Source organism: Pezoporus wallicus, unplaced genomic scaffold (genome assembly GCF_028554395.1).
Source record: "Pezoporus wallicus isolate ANWC-B61680 ecotype Strahan unplaced genomic scaffold, APGP_CSIRO_Pwel_v1 contig_11175, whole genome shotgun sequence".
Lineage (NCBI taxonomy): Eukaryota > Metazoa > Chordata > Aves > Psittaciformes > Psittacidae > Pezoporus > Pezoporus wallicus.
This window is the reverse complement of record NW_026641536.1, coordinates 402303-416856: the sequence shown is the minus strand read 5'-3', so window position 1 is coordinate 416856 and position 14554 is coordinate 402303. Positions and strand designations below refer to the sequence as shown.

At 38.8% G+C, this 14554-nt stretch overlaps 1 protein-coding gene across 2 annotated transcripts in view; it reads right to left on the bottom strand.

Moving 5' to 3' along the window:
• Positions 1–13266, bottom strand: part of PRDM2 (PR/SET domain 2) — a 73807-nt gene extending 60541 nt beyond the window's left edge. The window contains exons 1-2 of one of the 2 annotated variants that reach the window (XM_057424177.1): positions 13092–13266; positions 5576–5649 (exon numbers count right to left, since the gene is read on the bottom strand). In XM_057424177.1, the coding sequence (XP_057280160.1) occupies positions 5576–5584 (9 nt within the window). In that variant the 5' untranslated portion in view covers positions 5585–5649; positions 13092–13266. The remainder of the gene's footprint in view (positions 1–5575; positions 5650–13091) is intronic. The other variant, XM_057424178.1, reaches the window with a different exon arrangement.
• Between the last annotated feature and the right edge of the window lie 1288 nt (positions 13267–14554).

Sequence of the window (14554 nt, the reverse complement as noted above, 5' to 3'; positions counted from 1 at the left end):
CTTGCACTTGGGATACAGCATCTACTCTGCCATAAACATGGATGTACCTGTACTACCCAGTACTGAATGTTAGGTGACAGAGACAAGCTACCCTGCACATCCTGGGGACTAGTAATGTGCGTAGTACTCTCATAGTAGAGCAGCTGACATAGCAAAGCTTTTATTTTAATGTACATCACAGAGCTGCTGTGTGTCTACTGTTGTCTTTCTACTGCTCTATTTACAACCTACGAACACACCATTTTACTCCACAGATTGACACTGGAGTATGTGCATGTCAAGTTTACTTCTCTGCAAGCAACAGAGTAAGCTAAAAAAGTAGATTTTAGAGAGATAATAAAAGGTTTTAAAGAATGTCGTAAAGCTCATGATTTCCAAATCCTTCTAATCATAATTCCTAAATAAATCAACCACTCAGAATCCTTAGCCAGCAGGTTGTAATTAATACAAAAGCTTTAAAGGTATTTTTATATTAAAGTTTGAAAGGCAACAGAAAGCTAGTAAATGATTTATGAATGTCTAGTGATTCATTCCAATTTAAGCAGCCTACAAGGTTCAATAGGCAACTTAAAATATCATTCACACTATCCTTTGTAGAACACAATAAATGCTACTCAGACTTGTCATTAAACAATTTGCTCTATTACCTGATTATAATCACTAAAACACTCTTCCTGATAAAAATTACCAGAATTTTAAAATTACAAGCATGTATTTTCTCATAAAACCTGTCCACTTCTGAAAGAATCGTGCTTGGTGAGAATTAAGTCATACGTCGAACCACGTACAATGGCCCTAAAGTACCTGCCCTCTGAAATCAAATTTCAGTCATTCTGGTCAGAAACAATTCCTGGTGATGATGAAGGATGTTATATTTAATATCTGAGCAAGCTTCGGGAGGTGTTAAACTGAGAAGTAACAACAACTTGGGCAACACTACAGCTGTCCAAGTAAACCCTGGCTTTCCGAAAATTATTCTTGCCGTAAATATGCCAGGAGTTTTCCTACAGAGTAGTACTCAGAGCATCGTCCACTGAGCACTTCAGAAATATGTTATGCTGAAAGTTTACTGAAATATATTTAAAAATGCATCTCTACATGCTATCCAATTTCAGGGGTTTAGCTCTAAAGCAAAACTGAGCTCCTCAAGCTTCTCTACTTGGCACCCCATCTTTGTGAGGGGTGCTGCGTATGGTAATTACTCCCTGCATTTCTGACTAAGTCACAATGTCTTCTGCCAGTTTTAACAGCAACAATGAGAAATATGATAAAACTGGAGTCATAGCAAGGTTATTCTGTTGCTGCCTTGGTAAGCCCTAACAGCTGCACAGACACATCCTTGAGAGCTATATGTGTGGGGGAGAAAGACCTCAAAATTGGAAACCATGGAAGGAACAGAATGCCAGAAATCCCATCCCATCCAAGAGAGTGAAGAGACCAGGAGGGACGAAATAAAAATAAATCCTTATTCTTTAGTTGTAATAGCTGAAGGCTATTCAAAGCAGAGCTAAGTGTTATTCTGCTCTTCCAACAATCCAAAAGAAAAAACAGGGATGAAAGAAGTCTGATTTTCAGACATCTGTTAGCCCTGAACTGATATACAAGAAGCCATGTCTCCAACAAAAAAGAAACAAGTATGTTTCTTCTTCTGAGTACTTCTCAGCATATCAAAGAAACCTAAACGTCATTCTAGCACATTATGCCATGATTTCATGAGGGGAGAACCAAGCCTGTTTTTCACTGTGGTTTCTACTAAATTATATCTAGGCACAGATGAGGGGGACTAGAGAGAGGGAAGAAGACAGCTATCAGAACAATGCTCTTCTAGTCTCAAGCTAACAAAAGCAGGGCGGGGTTTTTAGTTGGGTTTCATTTTGGGGTTTGGGTGGATTGTTTTACAACCATAGCCAGGCAAGCAATTGAAAATCTCAAGCCTGTGGATAAATTTTAACCTACCAAAACTTTAAAATTTAGACTCAACTGATTTAAGACAAGTGTAATCATAGAATCATAGCATAGTTAAGGTTGGAAAGGACCTGCACTGTGTTCTCTGATATGTCTGGCATATTCCTTAATAGTTTAGCCATTAATATCCCAAAACTGTTCCACCATTTATTTGTATGCAGTAATTCAGAATCAGAACTTTATTTTGCACCTGCCTACATAAATCAAAGACTAGCAGCTACATTCAGAGAACACAACACTCACACTACTTCGACACCTGCCATATTACAGGATTTCACAAGTACTAGAAAACTGGCTATGGTCTAGGACATAATACATTTCACACCTCAAACGAATGGTAATAAGTAACCAAATACTGAATGGTAAAATAAACAACAGTTTAGTTTAGTCAAATCACTGCAATTTCATTTTATTTGCAATTTAAATGTAGCTACTTCAAACATTTTCCAGATCGCAGTCTGTCCCCCAGGAATGTCTGTCTACCAAAAGAAGAAATATCGTATTCCAATCACTTTTCCACCAACACTTAATCGCATTTTAAAGAAATCTCCTGTTGATAAGAATGGTGCATGTCCTACAGCCAACTTTTGCATTTAACTGAAGTCCTAACACAGTATTTTTCACCCACTGCAGGACTGCAGTTTTGACTATAAAAGCATTTGAGGCTCATTTCACTTTCAAGCTTCATACTCTGAAGATCAACAGGAATATTACATTGTTTCAATCAAATCAGACAGGGTGAAGCGACTTAAGAACAATGCCAAAAATCATCTGAAGGTGCCTTAACTGAAACTCTCTTATCTCCATCAGAGTCCAATCGCTTTGACAGTACCTTTCAATACATTCAGCAATTTTTCACACCACTTTCTACACAACTGTACCTATGGAGCAACCACAAATTAGATTATAATGTTACAAGCAGTATTTAAGCAGAGCAGGAACAGTACCTGTATCTGTAAACAAGATGTTTACAGATAACCAGAGATCAGAGCAAAAAGGAAAAAAAGAAATCATCCTGAACAGTGTAATGACAGTCAGTCAGTGTCATGTTTTGGTGGGAAGAGGATTAAGATAAATGAAAAGATAAAGGAAAGGATGCTACTGGGAGAGGGAGGAAGGGCAGATAAGTCAGAGGAGGTAGTTGTGAAAAGGAGTTGGCAGAAGAGGTAGCTGTGAATAGGAGATGAAGGGACTAAGACTGCCGACACAAACCAGACGGTACAAGGAAGGGAAGTCAGAAGCAGAAACGTCTCTCTGTCCTAAGACCCTTATCTAGCTACCCCTCAGCCACAATTTCACTGTGGGTACTTGAAAATTAAAAGATGTATTGGAAATACTTTAAAGAGTCACCGAAAAAATCAGAAAGAATGTGGGGAGGGAGCTTTAGTACAAGCGTGGGTGTCATTTGCTAACAGACACCACCCCAGTTTTTAGTTAAGTTCCCATGCAGTTTTCCAGGTAGCACACAACTGTTTTTCTAGTCTATCTTACTGCAGTCTGAGAGGCAATAAAACCCCCATGTTTGCTTGGCGCTTTTAAAATACATTACTCAGCATATTCGATGAAGGAGTTCACATGTTAAAGGAAGGCCTCTTTTAAAAACAGACAGGAAAACAAATCCTGTCTATCCTGAGACAGCAGTCTTCCTAGAAACCTAAAAATACTAATTCCAACAACAGCTTGCTTTTTTAAGCCTTCTCCTTACTACAAGGCAGCCATATGGAAGTACGTATGAAAAGGTTTTCTTTCCCTTCTTCAAGATTTCTATGGGATAAACAACAAAACTAACAGTCCTTTCATATAAACCCAATTAACAGTAGACCAATTAGTTTCAGGGTCACTGACATCACACCAAAAGCAGAGATAAGAAGAAAGAACACTTGAAAGATGTTTGGCATCATGCAAAACCATTTCTTACACAGACATGGCACTACAACTTGTTAACAGTGAATGAAATGACAAGGGCACTGCAAGAAAAAACTCCACGGGGTTGATGCTAAATACAAACTTAATATGAATGGTAATTGAACAGTAAAAAGCAACATGAGCTCTGTGCACTTCAGAAACTAAATGTGAAAGCCCAAAGAGAAAGATGAAGGCTTTGTTTCAATTCAGAAATCTTCATTCTAGAAACAGTTTGGGAGCAGGGAAACACAATAGATAGGACATCATGGGACACAGATAGGTAAATGGAAAGGAAACAGTCAATTATAGCAGGTAAATATGAGGATCTACAGCTTTCAGAACTTTAGCAGAATACAAAGCTTATCAGAATGACTCTTAAGGCAGGTTTACTACTTAAGGAGACAGAGCAACAGGCACCGAGTGCATTCAAAACAAACCTTAGAGGTGTAAAGATTTCAAGCCTCTAGAAATAACTTGTGAAGCAACAGTTAACCCACCTACCCCAAATTAGACTGCTAAGGCTTAAAACTGTGCAAAAGCAAATGTCATTTTAATATCTATATGTATAATTTCTATTTGTGTATATTTTACAAATATGTATTTTACAATACATATTTAAAGGATGTGATAGAGATAATACTGTTTTTTTACTTTTTTAACGAACATATATATTGAAGATTCTTTTTTAATTTTAAATCAGAACAAAAAAATAAAAATAAAAGGAAACATCCTAACAACCCACTGCACACTGCATTTGCCTGTACTATGTATATACTCCTGTAATAACAATGAGAGCAAAGCGCTAGCTGTATTCAAAGCTGCTGCTGATCAGAAAAGGGCACAAAGGGTAATAAAAGCACGTTAGAATAGATACAGGCATCAATAAAGAAAAGTATACAAAGCATTTCATATGACTTTTGTACATAACTGACTTTTTTCGTAAATTCAAAATGGCATTCCTTCATGTAACATCCTACGTTCACATTCGCACACCAAAAAGACTTTGTAAGATCATTCAAAGAGGAAAGTACTTACAAGAGAAAATTAAGGCAAGATGTACTTTTTCCGTAAGTAATCTTTAAATAAAACAATTGTGCACGATATACACAAACAGATGTGTGATTCCTACTTGGAGAGACAAATGCAAAGTAAAATCATGTACACTTGGCACCGATTAAAACAACACCCTTCAGTCAGGATATTCGTGCATCCCTATAGGCACACCACAGATAAAATATGCTTCCCCAGTCTTTTCATTCGATTCTAGGGAAAAAGCTTAGGGTGAAATGTCCTGATCAATCAATTTCTGTGACTGATTGTTCACTGCACATTTGAAATGGTAAAGTGGTTAGAAAAGCTTTAAAAAAATATAATGGAAGCCTTCAATTTTCAAGGCACTTTCATATGGAGTTGAATTATTACAAAAAGCCTCAGGATGAAACGGATTTTTCTGGAAAAGGTGTTCTTACAAGAGGTGCCAACAGTAGTAACTTACATGCTGCTAAAGGTAACTCATATACAAAAAACTTACATCATGAAATGAAATAAAATACATCTCACAAACACACACGCTGTGGAAAGGAGGATTATGACATTTAAATACACTGAAGATTTTAGAGCGCATTTCTCTTATAGTGGACAGTTTACTTCTATTATTATTGTCTAACATCTAAGCATTTTGATAAAGTCTTACATTCATACTCACCTGATTCATTTTGAATTCCTGTTGTGTTCTGAAAAGACACACACAACAAAGAAACTCCTTTGATTACATGAGCCCTAAAAAGAAAAACAGACAATTGTAACATGTACCTACCTACAAATGTACAGTGAAAGCACACACAGACCTGGAGGATCCCTTCCTAAAGGTGCAGGGATCCCTTTGTCACAAAGGTGCATATTGCTTTATGAAAAGAATAAAATCTGCTCCAAGCTATGGATTTGTTGTTATAGCTCAAATGAACATGAATAATCTCAAGATTATTATCTCCCATTAATCTTTCTTCCAGTTTTAAATGATGCAGCAACAGAAACGTGCTCCTCTGATTGTTTCATCTGTTTTTAAACACAAGGGAGCTTGGTCAAGATTAAGTACCTTTAAGAACTTTAGGGGAGCAGAATTTAGTATCAAAGCATTATTAAACACCTTTAATGGGTTTTGAATTAACAGAATGTATGCATTTGAGTCTCCAAGCTCTCGTATTAGAAACAGGAAATTCTTGCTTAAAATTAAGCCTTTTATTGAGGTATTTTGTTACATTAATGCATTTGGCATTCTTGTTTAGCAGAATGCCTGAGATTTCATAAGGTTTCCTAGATGAAGTAAGCATCAAATTTGAAAACCCAGGACTCAATGTAAAACTAATCAGAACAGTGCTGTACCTAAAAGTCCAGTACATCAACCCACTTCCTTCACTTTAGGGTTTTTTGGGTTTTTTTTTAATACCTACATAAAAGCATTATTGCGAGTGCCGGAAACCCCATCCTTCCCAGTGACACACAGAATTTTCAATACAGGAACAACCCCCTGTTTTGGATGTTAACTCGTACCTAATCACTTAAAGCACTTCATTGAAGTACTGCTATTTATTCCTCATCTTCAGTAACAACAATTAACTGATTCTTCACCAAGTACTTTGTATAAATACTAACATTTAACTTAAAATACATTCCAGGATAACATACTCCAGAAATACATACTCCGAATAAATTTCATATAATCCTTCACATCTTTGCACTGTAAGAATTCTTACTGCTGCATAACAACGCCATACGTCTTAGAAACATTACATTAAGAAATTCCTCAGAAAAGGAAAAAACTCCTTGAAAAGGGTATTTCAGTTGTATACAGCTCTTCCAAGATTAACTCCCTTTTGCCCCGATATTTCCATATTGCATGAGCATTTACACAAAAAGCCAAAACATCTGTATTTCAGTTCCACTTTTGCAGCTGGTTCAGTGGGCTTTACAGTATGCCAGCAAAGTCCAGTTGCTGGATAAAACAGCTCCATCTGAACAGCTTTTAAACATCTGAAGGAAATCAATTCCTAGGAATAAGACATCCCAAGCATTTGATCTTCTAAGATTTTCTCTATTACTGAGAACATAGCCTACACCAAAGTACAAGAAGTAAGGAAGGCTCTACAGGTTTCATTACTAATCACAGTCACTTACAAGACAGTTAAATCTTGCCTTGACAAAAACTTCTGTACTTGAGATGAGGCCTGAATAACAGAGAAAAATCCAGTGCTCCTACTCATTGTTCACTGGGACAATACCTACACAATGTCAATTTATAAATGAAATATTTTGGATAGCAGAAGACGCATCAAAACATTTTCTGGTGGGAAAAACAACTTTTTAGTAGCAAATGTCTTGGTTTGCTATACTTGGCTACAAAACAAAAAATGATTACTCACCTAAAGACAACGAAAGCAAGAGCTTTTTGTTGATGCTATTTTACAGCCCAGCCTGATGAGCTACTATGGCTGTAGCTGCCAGTTTAAGTGGTTATTGTCTCCAGGTGCCTTTTGTACCTTTACTCCTCCCTCACAGTGAGGATTATTAGTCCCTCAATGACAAGGGATTAACTGTTCACATAACCATTTGCTGTTACAGTTCTGGAAGGTGATTTAGAATAACAGAATCACAGAATGGTTTGGGTTGGAAAGGACCTTAAGATCATCCAGTGCCAACCCTCATCCTAGATCATGTTGCCCAAGGCTCTGCCAACCTGGCCTTGAACACTGGAAAAACACTCGAAAACCTCCTGGAGGAAGCACACGTATGCTACATGATGGTAAATGACAGTCATCTTAAGTACACACATCATTTTCAACACTGAGTAAAAGAGGAAGACATTTAACCCATAACTCTTCAATACCATTGTTACTCAGCCACTAAACATAAAGAATTTGGGTCACAACCAGCAAATATCAATTAAGCGATAGGTTGAAGGGCTCAATGCTCAAGTGCTGTCGTGCTGAAAGCTTCCTTTCTCACCAAGTTAAGCAAATTAGTCTAAGACTTGAAAAGCAGTCAAAACTTTTCTGTTTCATATGAGCAGTAAGAATACACTTTTCTTGTATTTCATAGACTAACTCAACATTATTTTGCTACGAATTAATACTGTTTTCAAAGAGGGTTGTTTGGTTTTTTTTTTAAAAAAAAATCCTACCATTTTTACAAATTTTATAAAGGCTTTATTCAGCTTTAATAGAACTGGTTATAGTCAAACATCTCAACAGCATTTCTTAGAAGATTACATCAAATCTTAACATCCTGATGTATTTAAACATCCACATAATACAATTTAGGTAGGTTACTGTACTATTCCATACACTTGCAGCTACAAGTTAGTAGAGGAACCAGCTGACCGTAAAATAACAATTAAATGATAAATTAAGCTACAGTAAAGCAAAAGCTTCAACAAGTATTTATATTGCTATTAATTTAAAATACACTTATACCTGCAGTACTGACAAGTTCATATATGAGCTCTGTAACTGAAAAAGAGACTAAAAATATTTCCCCATTTCTTCCTTCCTCTGTTATCTACTTTATTAACAATGAACTCAACGATGTGGAAAACAAGATTAACTGCACTGGGGGAAAAAAAACCCAGAACTTAAGAGTTCTTGCAGCCTTACGTATAATCGCTAGTTTTCTTGCCATCTAAATGAAAGATGACAGAGGAAGACAAAGTATATGCAACATTAAACTTGCACTTTAACTTCTAGTACAAAATTAAAAAAAAAACCAAGAAAATATGAAACAAATATAAAAAAAAAAGAAACTGCTATACAAATATTAGTGCACCTATGATCAATAACTACCAACAATGTACATCCTCTTGTCTCTGCAAGCAGAAACAAGCTTTCACTTCATAAGCTAATGACTTTTTAGCTACAGAGACAAGTCTTATTGAAGATCTTCCAGGAAAGCCCCAAAGAAAATGTTACTGCTCTGACTTGTCAGCCAGAGAAATATGATATATGAAGTTTAAAGAAGTGATGATGACCACATTAGATCATTTTTAAAGGTAGCAATAGCCTACAACTGTGTTAGTACTCCGGAAAAACTCACATCAGCAACTCCATCAAACAGAGGTAACAAATGGTTCGATTCAACCTTTCCTCCTAACTCAGCAGTAACATTTATCTGCATCTGAGAGTGAAATACCTGAACATTGTTAGTAACATCTACCACAGTAAACTCCGAAGATTCACTAAGTACCTAAGAAAAACTAAATAAAGGTTCTATGCCAAAAATGAAGCACATTATGAGTACAGGAACTTGAATTTTTAATATTCATTTCCAGAAAACACAGCAAAGTCGCATTCATTTCAAACCACTACCTACTATTTTATCTCATGAGTACAAAAATACTATACTCTTTCTCAAGGCATTAAAGCATCTGGGAAACAAACACAAAAGAAAAAAGACCTACTGCATCATATAATCTTAAGAGTGTCAGAAAAATGTATTTAGAGGCACTGTTAAGCAACAGATTATATTTCTTTAGAGAAGAAAATACAAGGCATTTGTGTTTAAGGAAATACTGCGGTCACAGTAAAACAAAATGCTTGAAACAAAAAAACATTTTAAACTTAGTTCTGAATTCTACACTTCAGAATTCTTAAATAATCCCTTATAAAGAAACAAAGACACCTGCTGGGAATAAAGGCTGCAAACAAAAGCAAGCAGTTGTATACAAAGCTAGCACTACAGATCATCTTTTTCAAACTAAATCCAATGGTACTTCTAGGTTTCACCTTCTGATTTTATAAACCACATTTATAATTTCTATAGGTGCCTTTTTAAAAAAATAAAAATCTCAGAATCAAAAAGCACTTTGAATGAGAACTGGAATTGCTGCTTCCAGTTCAGAAAAAAAAGAAAAAACAGACATAAGAGCATCAACACTCTTTTGGAAGCTGAAAATGGGACATGCATTATGTCACTGCTCCAGTAAAAACAAGTTCATTATAGAACCAGGAACAAAACTTGAAAGTCTCAACAGTGCTCTCTTAATGACCAGGGGCTCAGGCTGGGACACAGCAGGGCTCTTTGTTTTAGTTTTTAGTTGAACAGATCATTTTTTGGTTTTATTTTAACATCAGGGCACTTACATTTTTCCAATTCAATGGTATGCCGGTAATAGAGTATTTTGCTCTAATCCACAATTTTCAATGTATTTGGTGAAATAAAGTTTGCAAAAAAAAAAAAAAATAAAGTTCATGTTAACTCTTAAAGATTAACATATGCTTTTGATAGAAATGAAAGCACTATCTGTGGGCATTTAACTGCAAAACATGGTCAGTTATTCAAGACTGCCAGAATAAGGAGAAAAAAATGGGCAAACAACGATTTTCTGAACACAAAAATCTACCGCCTATTGTCCATTAGGAAAAAAAGCTTTGCTTACTTCTATGTAACCAAATAAACTGGAAGGTTTATTCAGATAACTCAGAAAATAAGCCAAGAAATCACAAACACAAAAACTTGACTTTATTAAACAGCAACTAGTCAAGAGAAGTCAGCAGAAAACAGGAAGTCTCCAAGAGCTGCAAATATAGAAAAATACCACTCCAATCTTCAGACCTAAATACACTTTTAATTCTACTTCCTAACAGTAAATTCAAATGAAATTGAATTTACAATTCAATTTACCAGACAAGTACATTGCTGATTTGCTACTATGTGAAAACATCCATTTCTGTCATTCCTTTTTACAATACAGGACTGAGCCACCCACTTTTGTCTACAGGCATGTTTTTATAGAGAGACAGAAAAGAAGTATTTTTTTTCAGAATACTGCCACAGAAAAAAACACACTGGTACAGATAAATATGCTAACAAGTATAACAGCAAATATATTGCACTTCAAAAAGGTGTGCCAATGCAGATATCCGGCCCATGAGTTTATGAACCCCGTCTGTTTATAAATCCCTGATAAAAACCATACAAGTAGCAGTCTCTCATCTCACCAGTAACGAAGTGACTCACAGTGATCAAGGTACTGCACTATTCCCATAAGCTTATTTTTGCTTTTATTTTCTGGTTCAGAGCTCCAGTCGAAGATCTTGCAGGCGCACTGCAAATAAACTATCAACTGGATACTAACTGGAAAAACATTACCACAGTGGTCACCTCTAAATCACTCTGAACTTCTGTTTTCAACAGACAGACATCCAGTAAGCAACAATATTCAGACCTCTTTCTTATATGCTCCTACTTGTTTACCCCTAAGGATCAAGCCTTTTATGTAAAAGAGTGGAATGAGGACATCACTGCACTGGAGATGGACTGCAAGAGCCATTTTAGTTTTTACAGAAAAACAGTAGCTCACTTTGACTTTCTGCTTTACTTCCAACAAATGCTCATGTAGAAAAATAAGGGTAGATTATACAAATGTACGTAAGTATTTCAACATCCTTCCTCCCTCTTCCATGCTACTCCGGAAAAAGGCTATTCTTCAGATCCTCATACCTACACTAAACAGGGATCAGCTCAGGAATCTCTAAACACCACACTCATCGGGACATTTCTACCCATGACATTTTATCCAAAGTGATGATCTGCCTTTTATTTAGCATTAGTAGGGTTACACTACAAGTGAAATTTAGCCTCATTTTTATGCTTTAATCCACGGGCACTTCACACTTCTGCCCTATCAAATCCTGGGAGCTAGATGCTTGAAGACCATCATGAACACGGTTCTCACTGCTGTCCCTACAAATCCAGTATTTCTTCTGGACTTAAAAGTCACTGTATCAATGATGCAGTTCTTTATCTGGAGAGTACCAATGCTCTCATGGATCATCATCGTATGTTTTAACACCTGGAGGCCTCTCTATACCAAGGAAAGCATAGCTGAATCCTTAACACACACGTAATTTTCATTAAAACATGGCAAGTGTCTTAAGCCAACACAATAATTGCATATCACACTGCTGTGCATCTCCAGCTCTCCTGATCTACTTCATATGTGTGAATAAACTGAAAAAGACTTTGCATCCAAATAACATGCCCAAAGTCAAGAGCTTGGACTGGGAACAGCAAACTGAAGCAGCATCAGGAACACAACCAGTCCTGCTCTCAAGAGCTGTCCACTGTTGATTACTCAAATGCAAAACAAGAGAAGGATTTATACTGGCACTGAACAATCAGATATCAGGTGCAACCACAAAACCTCCCCTTCCTCCTGCAATGGTTGAAAGCAATTTAAAGTTTTCTTTACCATTTCACAATGGAAACGTTGCAGCTTCATGTGAATTTGAAACCACTGGAAATTTCACTGCAGGCTTCAGCCACCTACTCCTGAGACAGTTACCAGCAAAACTTCACTTACTGCTCTGGCTTTAAGTAGAAAACCTACTTGAAGATACTTCCCTTGATCTGTCCTAAACTTTCTCTCTCACCCCAGCCACAAAATCATAGAATCACAGAATGGCTTAGGTTGGAAAAGACCTTAAGATCATCTAGTTCCAACCCCCTGCCCTGGGCAGGAACATTCTTCCCCATGGTACTACTGCACCATCATGAAGAAATAAACCTCTGCTTTATGTGACATGTCCTAGGAAAGACATTTCCAGTTAGAAAATCAATCCTGAAATCCATTTCCCCAGGCCCCTCTCACGCAGTCTGGCAGACCCTTGACCTGCAGCGAGCTTTAAGGCATGTGAATTGCCAGAAGTTTTGAAGACGGTGTGTATTGCAACTATTGGGAAGACAACTGTTGTCTCACAGCGTCGGGCTGGCAGCGGTTATGGAGCTCTGCTTCGCCAGCTGACACCTCCGAGGCAGCGATTTCAAGGAAAAAACATGGAATAACAGCCCAAGGGATGGAGCGCCTTCTCCCCAGTGGCCTCTGCCGCCATCCCCCTCCTCTCGTTCTCTCCCCGGACCCCCGTTCTCCATCAGGCTCTCCCACAGAACTCAAGTCCCTCGGTCTCTCCTCGCACTCGCAGGAGCCGCCCCCACCTTCCCCCGGATCCCCCTCGGGGCGGCTCCACCTCCCCGAAGGAGGCTCCGCCGCGGGCCCGCCGCCGTCGCCGCGGTCCCCTCCTCCCGCGCCGGGCCGGGCCCCTCTCAGCCGCGCCCCCGGCGCCGCGCTGCTGGCTCTGCCCACCGCCCTAACGGCCCGGCCCGGCCCGGCCCGCCCTGCGGCGCGGCGGCGCCCGGGGGCAGCACCGCGAGTCCCGCCGCCTCCTTCTCACCTGCGCCGCTGCCGCCGCCTGCGGCCCGGCTCGGAGCGGCGCGGAGCGGCCTCAGCTCCGGCACCGTTCGGGCGCCATTTTGTCTCCAGCCTCGGAAGTGACGTTGGGGGGAGGCCAGCGGGCAGGTCCCCCCACCGCGGGACCCCCTCCCGCCCGCTGCCCCCAGCCGCTGCTGCGGGGTTCGTCCAGACCCCCTCAGCTCATCCGGCTGCCTCCGGCCACCACCCTCATCCCAGACCATAAGCTGTGGAGAAGAGCAGATTCTTTTCCCCTATTTTTGCTTTCGCGTCTGTTTTTTTTCTTCTCATACTAACGCAGCTCTGCAGGGAGGTGGTTTTCTCGACGCTGCCTGAAAACGAGGTGTCTGAGGGGAAACGGTTTGAATAACGAGGTGCTGTGAGGAGGGATGCTCACCCCCGAGAAGGTGCGGGCGGTTTCTCTGGGCCAGCGCTCCGCCACAGGCCAAGACCTGTTTGCCTCACAGATTTGGTGCTGTCCTACATAAACCCCATTTTTCTCACTCTCATTTCTGAGCAAGTACCTGAAGAGAAAAAAACAACCCATAGTCACCTCCTGGGAGATGTTCGTATGCGTACTGCAGGAATAAGAGTGTCTCTTTAATTTGGAGAGGAGAATACCTGTTATTTAAATTCTGTATTCATAATACTGCCAAAAAATACGTAATCCTCCTTGGCTAGGGCTGTTTTTTTACAATGAAATGTTAAGAATTTGACCTTTTTTCCAGAGGAAAAGCCCCTGACTTAAACAAGTAGGAGATGGGAGGCACTGGTACAGTTACAGATTAGAAACTGAAAGTTCAGAAGTGTTTTACATGGCTTTGTTTTCATATTCAGTGTGAAACTGACAGGAAACTTGGCAGTAAGCCTGGACAAAGGACTCATACTGTACCAGGATGGAGAAATCCCATTCCATGAGCTAGAAGGCTTCTTTAACAAGTAGCCAAGTGAGTCCCCTGGCTACTCCTCCCTCTTGTCAAACTGAAGTATTTTTTAAAATCCACCGTATTTCGAACAAAAATAGCTACAATGACAACATTTCAGGCATCAGGAAGATGCATACTCTGAAGCCAGAGAATCTGAATGCCTCTGTGGCAGCAGGCTGAAAAATAACAGGACACAGTGATCTTCCCACCTCGAATACTCAGGATGTGTTTAAATTTTAAAACATTGCTTAGATATACCAGAATCAGTTTTAAACCTTCTGATTTTAATAGCAACAATTTTCATATAAGCATGTTTAAATTAGCTTATTAGGCTAAATTAGTTCTAATTTAGCTGTATTAACATTTAATTTTGTAAGTGAGCCTGACTAATTACACCTGGGTTAAGTTTGGAGATAATTATAAGAAAAGCCAAGACTCTTATTTCTCTTATTTGACATGTTAGAGCCTTAGAGAAAACAAAACCAAGAACACAACATGTACCACATCAGTTAGAGTATGA